The sequence below is a fragment of the Amblyomma maculatum genome, chromosome 10, assembly GCF_055883805.1.
Source record: "Amblyomma maculatum isolate TAMU_Amacu chromosome 10, ASM5588380v1, whole genome shotgun sequence".
Classification (NCBI taxonomy): domain Eukaryota; kingdom Metazoa; phylum Arthropoda; class Arachnida; order Ixodida; family Ixodidae; genus Amblyomma; species Amblyomma maculatum.
In genome coordinates, this window is record NC_139353.1 from 38,608,077 (window position 1) to 38,622,893 (window position 14,817).

The 14,817-nt window shown below is 50.4% G+C and overlaps 2 protein-coding genes across 2 annotated transcripts; both read left to right on the plus strand.

Annotated features, from left to right (window-relative positions):
* The first annotated feature begins 266 nt into the window (after nucleotides 1-266).
* On the plus strand, nucleotides 267-1,040 carry LOC146176204 (uncharacterized). Its single transcript, XM_084581277.1, has one exon. It carries the CDS (start codon nucleotides 267-269, stop codon nucleotides 1,038-1,040), a length of 774 nt encoding a protein of 257 aa, XP_084437403.1.
* A 6,472-nt stretch (nucleotides 1,041-7,512) lies between these two features.
* On the plus strand, nucleotides 7,513-14,630 carry LOC146176205 (protein argonaute-2-like). Its single transcript, XM_084581278.1, has 4 exons — nucleotides 7,513-7,758; nucleotides 9,158-11,191; nucleotides 11,374-11,601; nucleotides 14,319-14,630. The coding sequence occupies exons 1-4, from the start codon at nucleotides 7,513-7,515 to the stop codon at nucleotides 14,628-14,630; spliced, it is 2,820 nt and encodes a 939-aa protein (XP_084437404.1).
* Nucleotides 14,631-14,817: the final 187 nt, after the last annotated feature.

Below are 14,817 nucleotides of genomic sequence, written 5' to 3' on the forward strand. Positions count from 1 at the left end.
TTCCTACAGCCACAACAACAACGTTCAAACTAGTCTTGTTCTGTACGGCCCAACATGCCGAATAAACATGTTGCTTAGTCGCTCTGCCTCCGCTTCGCTCACCGCGGCTACAACATAATTGGCGACGAGGACGGGATGCTGCCGGACTGCAAAAACCGACGGTGTCTGACTGCGTGAAACTCATCGCAGCGTTCGCGAAGGGACGCTACCGGTCTGTGTAAACCGCATCGCAGCGTCCGCGGAGGGTGCTCCGGCGAGGCTTAGGGATGGCAACGCTTGGAAGATTCAACCAGTTCGTCGAGGACGGAGACGAGGACTTTGTGTCCTACGTGGAAAGATTCGAGCACTTTTTGAAGGCCTCCCAGGTGAGCGACGGCTTCAAGGTCTCGATGTTTATAATGGCGATAGGCAAGAACGCTTACAAGACACTGAAGACTTTGCTAGAGCCTCAAAAGCCAGAGGACAAAACATATGCGGAACTGGTAGAAGTGTTGCGAAGTCATTTCACATCGAAGCTTATGGTCATCGCAGAACGATTCAAATTTAATCGGCGGTGCCAGCAAGACGGAGCATATGCAGTGGAGTTGAGGCATTTGGCAGCGTCCTGTGAATTCAGGGAATTTCTAGACGAGGCTGTTCGAGATCGCTTTGTAGTGGGCCTCTGCGACAGCGCAACGCAAGTCGAGCTGCTGAAAAGGAGCAAGTTAACGTTTTCGGATGCCTGCGACATCGCGAAAAGCATCGAACTGGCGCGAAAGGACAGTCTGGCATTCCAACCAACCGGGGTGCAAAGCGAAGTGAACGCCGTGCGTAATAAGCCAGGCGGTGGGAAACAGCCGCAGCAGCATGGAACTTCATCCGGCGCAGGAAGGGACCGAGTGTCTGAAACGCCGGACTGTTTCCGGTGTGGCTCAGCTCACGAAGCGTCCAGCTGCAAATTTCGCAATTATCGCTATCGCAACCGTTACGGACACTTGGCAAAAATGTGCACGTTCAAGTCTAGACTCGGCAAATGCATTAGAAGGGGAGGCGGATTGTGACCAAGTGTTGCTTCACAATGTCTATTCTTGTGAGGAATGTCCAGGGAGCCAAGAATGTCAACATGCAAATAGACACGGGTGCGTCCGTTTCCATTGTGCCAAAAACGCTATACAGGAAACTCTGGCCCAGTCTACCTAAAGAGCCTTGCCACATAAAGCTGAGGACATACGATGGGTCGGCGCTAAGTAACAGGGAAGTTGACGGTTCCAGTCGAACATAAATGGTCAGTACAAGCAACTTCCGCTCATTGCTGTTGAAACCAACAATAGCGATATTGCGTTGCTAGGTTGTGACTGGTTGGAGGCTTTTAAGCTAGACTGGTCAAGCGTGTACGATGTGTATTTAGACAAAGTTGCGGCGGTACTTGAGATCCCTCCCCTTATCCTGAAGTTTTCGTTTTTGATAAAAAATGAAAAAAAAATCAAAAACACCCTTACACCCTTTGAGATAGGCGGGGTGCATTTTACGAAATCAACCTCTTCAACACCCCAGAAATTCTGAGCGGAGGTAAAATGGGTGTGAACAAATAAGAACACCCATTTCACGAAAAACATGGGTGTTGTAATGGTGTTATATGACTAATATACCCTTAAGGGTGCAAAGTGGTTTACAGTGTACTTGAAAGTGTTCGAGCCCACTCTGGGGCTGATTAAAAGCTGTCCAGTCAGGTTGGTTTCGAAAGAGGGGAGCAGCCCCGTATTTTTCAAGGCGCGGCAGGTGCCATTTTCTTTGAGGGAGACTGTGTCACCTGAACTGCCGTCTCTCGTAAACAGGGTTTTTCTGTACAGAAAAACGACTGGGCGACGCCCCTAGTTGTTGTGCCTAAAGCGAACAACAAAGTCAGAGCATGTGGTGACTTCAAGGTAACATTGAATCCGTGCCTGCGAATTAATCATTATCCTCTTCCCATGATAGGTTTGTTTGCAAAGTTGTCAGGATGCAAGTATTTCACAGTGCTTGATTTGTCTATGGCGTACCAGCAACATGAACGGCATCCAGAGCCACAATCATTGGTGGTTGTCAAAACACAACTTGGCCCGTATTCCGAGTTTGCGTCGTTATCGAAGTGTCGCTATCTCACGTGACCTCTAGCTATCTGATTGGTCGAAACGCCGGAACTGGGTGTTGCCACTGCGTAACCGGAAGAGGTGGCAACATCATGTTCCGGCGTTCCCACCAATCAGGTGACTCGAGGTCGGGGAGATATCGACACTTTCGATAACGATGCAAACTCGGAACTACACGTGTTTGCCCTATGGCATCACAAGTGCACCTGCTATTTTCCAGTCTGTCATGGATGATGTGTTAAAAGGGCTTGAGCGGGTAAGCTGCTACTTGGATAATGCACTTATCGAGGGTTCAACATTCGAAGATGCTTTCAGAGTGGAAAGTGTGTTGGCAGGTTTTCTGGAGAGGCATACGATTGCAAAGGGAAAAGTGCAAATTCTTTCAAACGTCTGTCTCTTACCTAGGCCACATTCTTGACAAGGCCATACGAAAAAGGTGAAAGCTATAAAAGAAGCACCTAGGCCAAAGGATGCTGCACAGTTGCGAACCGTACTTGGGTCTGATTAACTTCTACGGGAAGTTTGTGCCGAACATTTCAGCCAAGCTGAAGCCTCTTTATAACATTCTGAACAAAGAAAAGGGATTTCAGTGGTCACGGGAAGCTGAGCAAGCATTTCAAGAAAGTAAGAGCTGATTAACGCAAAGCAATGTGCTGACATACTATGACCAAAAAAAGCCTATAGGACTATTGTGCGACGCTTCGGCTTACGGCGTAGGAGCCATTCTTTTTCATAAAATCGGAAGCGACGAAAGGCCAATTGCTTATGCTTCCAGAACGTTAAGTAACGCAGAGCAGGGTTATGCTCATATTGAAAAAGAGGCCCTTGCTGTTGTTTTTGGGCTGAAAAAGTTCCACAAATATCTGTTCGGGCATCACTTTGAGATTTACTCTGACCATCAGCCATTGGTATGCTTGCTCGCTCATGGTAAACCCGTACCAGTGATGACAGCAGCTCGCATGCAACGCTGGGCTTTACTGCTTGCAGCGTGCGATTATTGCTGGGTTTACCGCAAGGGTCAAGATTTTGAAATGCTGACGGTTTTTCACGATTACCAGTAGCGAATCGCAACGATGTCTCGGATTATGCGCATTCTTTTCAGTTGTTGATGAAGTGCCGTTGTCTGCGGTTGAAATTCAGAAATGCATTAGAACTGAGAGTATTGTCAAAGTGTTGGGGTACACGATGAATGGTTGGCCGGCGCATGTCACAGATGGTGACCTAATGCTTTATTTCACTCGGCGTCATGAACTGTCTGTGGATCAGCAGTGTGTTACATGGGGAAATCGTGCGATTATACATCGTGGGTTGCGCAATCAGGTGTTGCATCTGTTGCACGAAGGACACCGCGGGATAACGCGAATGAAAATGCGCGCCCGTAGCTTTGTGTGGTAGCCTCAGCTCAGAGGACATTGAGAAGGTTGTGAACAGCTGTGGAACGTGTCAGTTAGCACAAAATGCTTCGCCACGTATTCCACTACTAAAGTGGGGTTGGCCGACGCGCAGATGGAAAAGAATTAATTTGACTTTGCTTTCATGGATAAGCAGATGGCAAAGAATTCATTTGGACTTTGCTTTCATAGATAAGCAGATGGCAAAGAATTCATTTGAACTTTGCTTTCATGGATAACCAGTGGATGCACATTCCAAGTGGACAGAAGTGTTGGTCACGCCATCCACCACTACCGAGAAGACCATTGAAAAGCTTCGGAGTGTATTTGCGTCTTGCGGACTACCGGAAGAACGGCCCTCAGTTCTGTGCCAAGAATTTCGCAGACTTTCTCCGCAGGAATGGGGTGCGGCATACCAGGACGCCACCGTACCACCCCGCCTCAAATGGAAGTGCAAAGCGGTGTGTACAGACCAATAAGCGGGACCTTCAGCGACAGGTTCTTGACGAGCGAACAGGGATAACAAGAACTTTGCAACATCGGTTAGACCAATTTCTGCTCACGTACCGAAACGCACCAACCGCAGCCACGGGTCTGACACCCGCGGAATTAGCTCGTGTCATGGAAGCCGCGTACACGCCTGACCTTTCTCCAACCGAACTTGGAAAAGCGTATGGACGAGAGGTTCTGCCAGACGAAAGAGAAGGTTGACGAGAGAGGGCGGTCATGGAGATCATTTTAGGAGGGCGACCATGTGCTCGTGTGAGGACTCGTCCAGGGGAGGAAAAGTGGTTACGGGGCGTCGTAGAACAGCGGTGCAGTACATCCACCTACAATGTTAGAATCGGGCAGCAGCAGAGGTTCGTGCATGTCGACAATCGACGTCTGTGTTCGTTTCAAAGTGTTGAAGCCGGGCCAAGTGCGCATCGCTCTGTGCCCAGTTCAGTTTTCGACTCTGTACCGGAAGGGTTATCTGCTGAGAACCCTCCCTCGGCTACGTCTGAGGCACAAGTCATCAGCACTACAGCCTGTGCACCCCGACCAAGCATCTACCTTGCCGGAATAGAACTGCAGTTCGCCCGCAAGGTCCACGTTGCAGACACCACCGCTCCTGGAGCCAGTGCCACCTCCGAACACGCCACCTCTTCGGCGCAGTGCTCGATCTCGAAAGTCCCCTAATCGTTATACCCCATATGGCTCGTGTAAAACAGTTAATGGGGAATAGAATGAAGTTTCATGTGATTGCACTGTGAGCGTATGGAATCTGTGTCGCGTGGGGGCGCTGCTCTCTGTTTAAAAAGGTGGGCGAGCACATCGCTCAAACTAGTCTTGTTCTGTGCGGCCCAACATGCAGAATAAACATGTTGCTTAGTCGCTCTGCCTACGCTTCGCTCACCGCGGCAACAACAGATTTGCAATGTCACTATTGTGGCGCATTGTGGCAGCGACTTGCTTTGTTCAAGGATAAATGGAATGGCTAATATCGGGAAGCAGTTCCACTTTTTTCCTCCATTGCTCATTTCCACTCGCGCACTGGACTATAAATTTTATTCTCCGGTGTTTGCGCTGCCTTGTGGCGAATTTGCTCCTTTTTTTTTCTTGTTCATTGAAGTAAACTTTTAGGCCATTTATTTTTGGTTTTGAGGTCGTTACGTTACACTTACTCTTACTGCTATATTTTGGACATATGTGTCTCTTGACCAGTAAGTATGACTTTAGCCTGGTACCGTACCGCCGACCACACGTGTTCACGCCATGCTGCGATATGCTTTAAATCTTTATACTTGTCCTCAGTGGAACCTTATTTCCATTGTGTTTTTTTTTTCTCTCGCTATAGGTTTACGTTAGCATCTTTAGCTTCGCTGCCTGCAAATCTTCGTAGCGGCATTAGAAAGCGGCATTAGAAGGAAGGCGCTCACGAAAGCAACGGAAAATATGCGTAGAGCGAGCGGTTCTCGCGGACTTCGTCGGATGCCCGCGGACCTCACGTCTCATTCTAGTAGACCTGACTCCTCCCATCTACATTTTCGACATGGTGGCTCAGTGGTGAGAGCGTTCGGCTAAGTCGGAGTTTCCGGATCCGAGCCCGCTTTTCGATGGAGGCGAAGCGCAAGATGAATGCGTGTGCTGCGCGATGTCAGTACACGTTGAAGGCTCCAGATGGTCGAATTATTCCGGATACCTCCTGAGACAGCGGCAATTTTCTTTCAGTTCATTCATTACCCCAAGACACGGTTCAAGTGTTCACGGGGAAGTGAAACACTTACTGCGCCTCACATTTATAAAATCCATTGCAGGGATGAAAGCACTGGCACTGCCTCCGGTACTCTTTATAGCGAATAGGGCTCCTAAAAAAATAAGATGTGGACGTGTCCACTCTGATCTAGTTTCTATGACATGCACAGTGAGAATTTCTCCGCCTTATTGGTTACGGCCCTGCAACTACCTTAAAGCATGCTACCATTTTTTTGCTGGGCGATCACATTGTTTAATGTCATAAGCTATCCGTTAATATTTCCACCCATTTACAGTGGACTAAATCCTTTTTCTACATTTATAGCATCTCATGACTATTTGTTATTTCACATAGTAACAAAGGGAAAGCATACTGCATACTGTACTGTTACTGGCGCTCTTAGGCCCCAGATGCTCTTGCGCCAATTAACTCTACAAATCATCATCTAGTTTCTATTTCTCTAAGCGAATCTTTGGATATATTTTCTCTCGACCACCTACACCGTGATACCATGAACGAAAGGTCGGAGCTACACTTGACTGTGTCTACTACGACACGGTCAAGAGGACGGCAAAGAGGACAAAGAGGATGCGGAGAGGACGAAGTAGCACATGCCACGAGTAGGTGGGCGTGATAGCGCACGCGCGACCCCGCCCTTTGTATCTGACGTCACAGCGCGAGTGCAACAATGGCTCGCTGCCCTATTGGCCCTGTCCATGGTCTTGCCCATCCGGGGCAGGGGCTAGGCGCGAGACACGTTCCTTCTAGCTCGCTTCAGAAGGAGCTCGTTCATCTGCCAGACGGTCGCTGTGACTTCACTGCTGAGGCGCCCTGTCTCCCTCAACTGTCCAGAGGAGTCCCCCCTACGGTGTCGCAAATCTGCGCTCGTTCAAACGTGCCTTTTCCCAAATGGAGACCGTCCCGCTAACGCGACCGAGAGGCCGCGGGAGAGGTGAGCGCATTTCACAACCCGCAGATTTTTTTTCGGGAATCGCTGGCCATAACAGCGTAGTCTGCGATGATGTCAGGAGTGTATCTGGACCGCTTCTGTAACCCCTGCATTTGGTAGGCACGGCAAAAAATATGACGATTGAGCACTTCACCCCGCGTCCAGGGTGATGCATCTTGATGCTGCTCTTATTTATTTCGTCATGGTTTTTTTTCCGACCTTGATGCTCTTCTATGTTTGATCAGTGGTCCTAAAATTTATCATTTTTTGTCACTTGCGTGAGCCTGCTAGACCTAACCCTAGGCTTTGAAACTGGCTTGCCATGCGGCACCTACGCAAGTACAGGTTGTCGAAAAGCACGAATCGACTCGTTGATCATGCTGAAACGAGAAGGTTCCCATGCCCTTTTTCGTTGCAATTCCTGCCTTGACTGCTTTTTTTTATCACGTCCTGCGGCCATGTGTGTTGAGTAACAAATATTGTTACCTGTCTACTACTGCTGGGCGGTCGTCTTTCTTATCTTGGTGACACGCATTGGTCTTTCTTCGGCGGGTCTTAATCATCGAATGGTTATGCTCACTAGTGACGTCAACTTCGCGGGAACGTAACTTGTTTCAGCCACGTTGGCGGAATATTGAAACACTTGTTTGCGAAGTGAGTTGTTTGGTCCCGAAATGTGTCGCACAACCTCCCACAGAGCTTACACACAGGTACACCTTATGAACGTCAGCGATGCCCTTTTTTCCAGGAGGACCTACCGGATGCAAACTGGTCTCTCCCTCTGCACTCCCTTTCAACGGCGCCTCGCAAACTTCATTCGGTCACGCCATGCAGCAGCTCGTGGTTACAGCGGCGCCTCCCCAACTGCGTTCCTCCACCGTCACCGCAGTCGCGAACGTCACCGCCGTCACCACCGTTACCGCCGTCATCACCCGCGGCGGGAGCGCTAACCAGGGCGACGGGGCGCGCTCCGTGGCTCTCAAGGAGGGCTCGCCGTCGCCCATGGGCACGCCCATTCGGGCCCGCAAGGACATTGAGAGCATAAAGTGGCATAACGACGAGCTCAAGCTCCAGGTGAGCGATATCGGCTGCGGTTGTGCGCATTCGGACCAACCTTCCTTCCAGTCCAGGTAGCATAACCATCGGCACAATATTGGGAATGATGCCAACAAACTCCAATATTAGACCGATGGTTTGTGCTGCCGATGCCTTCACGGGGTGAAGGTTCGGCGTCATGGGTCGTAAGTTAGCCGCCGAAAAGTGTATATCTGAGGCGCAAGGCAATTATTGCACGTGCTATGGCATAGGCGCTTTGGGGAATGCACCACTTGTGCTCATAAGGTTTCAGTAGAGTGCTACGGGAAATGGTCGTAAATTAGCTGCCGAAAAGTATACATCTGAGGCGCAAGGCAATTATTGCACGTGCTAGGGCATAGGCGCTTTGGGGAATGCACCACTTGCACTCATAAGGTTTCAGTAGAGTGCTACGGGAAATGGTCGTAAATTAGCTGCTGAAAAGTATACATCTGAGGCGCAAGGCAATTATTGCACGTGCTAGGGCATAGGCGCTTTGGGGAATGCACCACTTGTGCTCATAAGGCTTCAGTAGAGTGCTACGGGAAAGGGTCATAAGTTAGCTGCCGAAAAGTGTACATCTGAGGCGCAAGGCAAATTGCACGTGCTAGGGTATAGGCGCTTTGGGGAATGCACCACTTGTGCTCATAAGGTTTCAGTAGTGCTACGGGAAAGGGTGTAAATGGCACTGCCTAACAACTTGTACTGGCCAAGCGGCGCTGCTAGTGTTGTACCTGCCCAGCTGGCTGACGCAAGGCCTCGCACGGCGAAATCTGGCAAATGCTGTAGAAAGACAGTGGCTGCGCCTAAAGTCTGCTTGCTCCTCTTGCTGGAATGGGTAGAGTGAGCTACAATAGACACCGCAAATTTCCTTGGACTTTCTATAGCTGTTGCTTTCCCTAGGAAGGCGAGGTGTCGAGTCATCGATTTTCATTTGAAATTGATGGTATCTAAAAGTTAAGAGACGGTGCCGACATCTCGATACGTAATGGTCGCCCGTGCCACAGAGGCCATCAGCAGGTGTGATACGGTCGATTGAGCCCTCAAGGCCTTTTCGATGAATTCTGTGATAGCCGATAAGCCCAATGGCTAAATATTCATGCAACAAATCGCCAGCCAAATTATCAATGCTAGTACTTTGAGATGAAACGTACCTAAATGATCAGAGCATTCTCTTCAATTCGCATCAACTCGCTTTTCTGAGATTCTTTAGAAAGCGTAAGCGGAAATATAATGGTGGAGCTGGATTCTGACGTGCCGCGCTTGCGAGACTCGGCGCACAAGGACGAAGACTTGTTCTTAGGCTTCGTCTGCGTGCGCCGAGTCCCGTAGGCATGAAATCATACTAGTCCAAAAAGTGCTGCTTGACTGCCTTGATCTGTTCCCGTACTCTCTGCAGGAAATTGAGAGGACCCTGCCGTCTCACTTTCCACCCCGGCCTGCTCAGGGCAGTCTGGGCCGGTCGATCCAGTTGACCGCCAACCATTTCAATGTTGAGATCCCTACCGGAAACATGTACCACTACGACGTGGAGATCTGCTCCGAAACACGCAAGGAGGCCAAAGTTCCCGAGAAGCGAAAGTACCGCTGCATAAGCACCAAGATCAACCGTCTGGTCATCGAGATGCTTGTCAAGAAGTACCGGCTCGACCTCAGCGGCTGCTTGCCTGCTTTCGACGGCCGCAAGAACCTATACACGAGGCGGGAGCTCAAGTTCCGCGAGCGTACCTTCACAGTCGATTTAGAAGAGGACCAACGGATTCAGAAGTTCTTTGTCAAGATCCAGTACGCGGCCACCGTCAGTCTGGATGCCCTTCACGCAGTCTTTGATAACCGCGTCAACCAGGTTCCCCAGGAGGTTCTCCAGGCCGTGGACATCGTTCTGCGGCATGGACCTTCGATCAAACTCACGCCTGTTGGACGGTCCTTCTTCAAGGCGCCTGCGACAAATGACAACACCCTTGGAGGTGGCCGCGAAGTGTGGTTCGGTTACTACACGAGTGTCCGGCCAGCTCAGTGGAAGCCCATGCTCAATGTTGACATGTCGGCCACTGCGTTTTACGAGCCTCTACCAGTTATCCTCTTCTTGTGCAAGCTGTTCAGCGAGGGCCGGCGCGAAATGTCGCCTGGAGACATCAGGGATCTGCGCGACTTCCAGAACGTTCGTCTCAACAAGGAGCTGAAGGGCCTGCGTGTCAAGGTTACACACCTTCCCTACCCGCGCAGGTACAAGGTGGTGCGCGTCACGAAGGAACCGGCAAGGAAGCTCTTTTTCAGCATGGAAGACGGTTCCCGCTGCTCTGTGGCTGACTATTTTGAGAACCGCTACCGCCGCCTCACGTACGCCAACCTACCCTGCATCCAGACCGGCAGCGCAACCCATCCAGTGTACCTCCCGCTGGAGGTCTGCACGATTGTCGAAGGACAACACTGCAAGAAGAAACTTGATGAGAACCAGACGTCAGAGATGATCAAGCGCACTGCGCAACCTCCGGCCAAGCGTTTCAACGAGATCCGCCAGTCGGTGCGGGACTTGGTTAACAACAGCGATCCGTGCCTGCGCGAGTTCGGCATTAAGATCAGCACCGAGCCGACTCAGCTGAAGGGCCGTGTGCTCGACGCGCCATCCCTGGTCTTCGAGAACAATTCCGTCATCAAACCTCGCGATGGAACCTGGGACCTGCGTGGCCGCCACTTCTACAAGTCGGCAACGCTGACCCGTTGGACACTACTCTGCCTGAGCCGCTTCGCTCAGCGAGACAGCTTGGACAACTTTGTCAAAATGCTCATCCGTGTCGGCCGGGAGCTTGGCATGCATGTCGAACAGCCGCTGGAAATGACCACGACCGACGCAAACCGCAAACCCATGCGGAGCATTCTGCTTGATGAACAGCGCAAAGCTGCAAACCTGGAGATGGTCATCATCGTGCTCACTAAGAACTCCAACTACGCCGAGATCAAGCAGGTGGCCGAGACCGAGATTGGGCTGCGCACCCAGTGCGTGATGGACAACAACGTTATCAAGAAGTGCAATGCTGCGCTCATCACCAACCTGTGCCAGAAGATCAACGCCAAACTTGGCGGCACCAACAACGGCCTATTGACCCAGGAGAAGCCGCCTATCTTCCAGAAGCCGGTGATCATCATTGGCGCGGATGTGACTCACCCGGCGCCCGGAGACAAGCTGAGGCCCTCGATTGCGGCTTGTGTCGGCAGCCTCGATTCCATCCCGTCCAAGTTTCACGCCTCCATTCGTGTGCAGATGGAGGACTCCGCCGCAACTTCACGCCTGGAGATCATCAAGGACCTCAAGGACATGATGAAAGACATGATGAAGGCATTCTACCGAGCCACGAGGCACAAGCCGGAGCGCATCATCTTCTACCGGGATGGTGTGAGCGAGGGGCAGTTCATGGAGGTCCGCAACCGCGAGGTGAGTCTGAAAAGCGAAACCAGTTCGCCGAATATTGCGCCGGTATTTCTGTGGCCTGAACTCACCGATAGTTGGGCGGCATCTTATCGGCTCGTTGGTTCATCGAACGCATCTACTGTGGTAGCAAATGGTTCTTAAATTAGATGCCACTAGCTCCTCTTCCCTGATTCTTGCTTGGCCAGGTAAGCGCCATCCGACTGGCCTGCCAGGAGCTGTCCCCTAACGAGACGTACGAGCCTGCACTGACGTTCATCGTGGTTCAAAAGCGCCACCACACACGTTTCATGCCCGTCAGCGACCGGGACGGGGTGGGCAAGTGCCGCAACGTGCCTCCCGGCACCATCGTCGACTCCGTGGTGACGCACCCACTTGACTTTGACTTCTACCTTTGCAGCCACTTCGGCATTCAGGTGGGAAGTGTTGTGGCATTGAAATGCCTAGTCGGTATTTACTGGTAGCTGTGTAGAGGCTCATAGGATGGCTGAAAGTAAAGATTCCAAACAAACGGTGGTCACTTCGGCATTCAGGTAGGCGGTGTCGCGATAATGAAATGCAGTTTTTAATATTTGTAGATGTATAACAGAGAGAGGATAATCAGGTCGCTGAACTCTCCAACGTGTAGAAAAAGGAGCTGGGATAGCTTAGAACCGATGGGTTTGTGGCATTCTGTCCACTAGCACGATGCAGTGTAACATGACCTGATGTACTAGTTGATCAGAGGTAGTTTTAGACGATGCAGCGTTACTGCATGAGGCCAGCAAATGTAGTTGTCAGTTCAATGCAGTGTTTGACCGCTCCTCTGGACAAGCCTCGTGCTGCTATGCTTCAAAACCTGAAATGATGCATGGTCACGGGATACCTTAAAACGGAGCTAAGGGTGTCTGATTTGTTTTGGCGCCGAAAAACGTTTACAAACGAAGGGGGGCGACCGCAGACGACGCGACACACCGAGGGTGATCATAGAAATCCCGCTCATAAAAACCCTGCTTTCAAATCGCGGCTATTAATGTTTGTGAAGCCAGATGTACCGCGTCATTCCAAACCGTTTTCAAAACGCGGCTATAAATGTTTGTGAAACCAGGGGCGGTATTAAAGAACTGCGTTCAGTTGGAAACGCTCCGATTGGTTGGAAGCACTTCCGCTCAGTCTCTCAGAACCTGCGTGACGTAATAAAAGCAAAGCGCGCAGTTCAGCGGAAGTGCTTCCATCCAATCACAGAGCGTTCCGAAACTGAACGCCAACTCAACGCAATACCGGCCCAGATGTACCCCGAAATCGTCTCCATTTCCGCCGGTTGTTCACCCGAATCGCGAAAGCCTCTCGTGCCTGACACGATTCCGCGTGCATTCAATTCCCCCAGTATTGCTTTAAAAATTATATAGCGAAGTCAGGAAAAGAAACTGCAAAGTCATGGCAAGGAAACAAGAGTACGGCGCACTGCAGCAAACCGCGACGCAATGCTCGACTCGAGGGCCGATGGCTACGGCGGCTACGAACGCAACCTGTTTCCAGATGGGCCTGGCTCGTCTATTGTTGCTGCGCGCGCTTACATTGGACTGGGCTCGTTGGAACATCCTTTGTCCGTGTCCAAATAAGCTACTCAGCCTTTATAAGAATATAAAATAATTGGTTCGCAGGAAGGGAAAGCCGCAGTAGCTGTCACACTTGTTTCTGTGGACACCTGCACTGCGCCGTACGGGAAGGTAGTGAAAGTGGAGAAAGGTGCCATAGTGGTGCTCCATTGAAACCAGCCATGGCAGGGCTGTCCACGACTTCAAGACTGCCGTCAACGTAAACGTTAGTAAGGCAGTAAATTCAAGAGAGAAGGCAGTTTGCGTGGCAGGATGTTCAAATATGCGAGAGGCTTGTGCGATGGAGAGAACTCAGCCTATGACTCTTTCAAGGATATGTCGCGGTTCACTATAAAATTATCGTAACATAACACAACGTTGAGCTAGATCGTTGGACTTCGGACATGATGAAATATGCACTTGAATTGACAATGCAGAGATGACACATGCACAAAAAAACACACACGTAGACAAGGATGATGCTGCGCTGACAACTAATGATTTATACCCGCACACCTTCTTTCTCAACTGTTACTATGTGCACATCAATTCATCCTTCACTGTCCTCCCAGTGATCTAAAGGTACTTCTCCTTCAATTTAACACAATACTCACCACCCAAAGATATCGCCCAGGCTTCCGAAAATCCTTATTCATTCTCAAAACAAACTGCATTATTAAGGTCTGCCGGGATCCAGATTTGTCCAATATTGCAGTACCGTGTTCTCTTATCCTGTCGTTGGTACATGTAGCTCCCTGTCTCGCCAATCTCCTTCGGTGCAGTTTCACATCTTAATTTATTCTCTTTCCCGTTCACTCACGCACACAAACTTTTGGCTTTGTCTGGAGCCGTAGGAATAATTTGAATGCAGTGCGTTTTACAAATTTGTGGGCAAAACCATAGATGTAGAGTGCCAGATATCTTTTCTTTCTCTGTATCAATTGTTCATCCTCTATCCATAAGTGTGTCGCATTTTCCCTTAGAGCACACGCCAGCTTTGTGTTGCCCATCACATTTGCTGGTACTCTTGGAAAGCGGATGTATTTTCACGGGGTGCACATCTCGTACCACTATACGTTTCCAAATTTCTTGAAAACCTTGTGCATTTATTACTTTCACAATCTGTTCTGGGATGTTCATGATTACTTACCCCCCCCACTTGCCCCCGAGTGTGATCACGGGCGCAATGTGAAGTGAGAAAACGCAATTGAAAAATTATGGTTGTATGTATTCCAGTGTGCGCTAAGCCTTTCCCTTGCAGGGTCTGCCTCGTGACAGCAGCACCACTGCATCTCGCTGATATCATAGGTCACATGTCGCGCGTTTATTTTTTGTGCGTGTGTGCTTTGTGGTGCAACAGCCATTGAAGCTACCCGCTGAGTGCAATGTGTTTAAAAAAGGCCTCAACTGTCCGAAATTAACTTCAGAGGCAGCTACGTTACGAGTTTGCTCTATTGCATGTCTTGGGCGTTGTGATGAGACATCACCTGACAGACATATGATGTGGATTGATCTGCTTTTCCTGTCGCCTGACCGCGGCTTTTGTTGGGGCACAGGGCACGAGCAAGCCTTCACACTACTACGTCGTCTGGGACGATTCCAACTTCACAGCGGACGACCTGGAGAAGTTGAGCTATTACCTCTGCCACACCTATGCCCGCTGCGCTCGCAGCGTGAGCATCCCGGCGCCTGTGTACTACGCTCACCTGGCTGCGTACCGTGCCAAGAACCACGTGATGAGCAAAGTGGACATGTCCAGCTCCAGCAGCGAGTCATCCGGTGGCAGCGGGGACTCGGTGTCCACGAGCCAGTACATAGAAGCTGTCAAGGTACTCGACTCCCTCCAGACTGCCATGTACTTTGTCTGAAGAGGACCGCTGCCAGGTGAGCGAAATTCACTGTTCACTTAACATTTCTTGACACTACCTTATAAACTTTGGTGCAGCATTGTTTAACACATGGGACATCAGGCGTCATATGCAGGGCCCGGGGTTAACTTTCGACTATTTGGGGAAGAGGTTGGAACGGGGTTCTGTGTAGCGTCCGCCGCCGTCA

Excerpts from the sequence above, each read along its gene's own strand:
- LOC146176204 (XM_084581277.1), top strand. The coding sequence starts at position 267 with ATGGCAACGCTTGGAAGATTCAACCAGTTCGTCGAGGACGGAGACGAG.
- LOC146176205 (XM_084581278.1), top strand. The coding sequence starts at position 7,513 with ATGCAGCAGCTCGTGGTTACAGCGGCGCCTCCCCAACTGCGTTCCTCC. Across the intron at positions 7,759-9,157 it reads ACGACGAGCTCAAGCTCCAG|GAAATTGAGAGGACCCTGCC; the intron begins GTGAGCGATATC and ends TACTCTCTGCAG. Across the intron at positions 11,602-14,318 it reads GCAGCCACTTCGGCATTCAG|GGCACGAGCAAGCCTTCACA; the intron begins GTGGGAAGTGTT and ends GTTGGGGCACAG.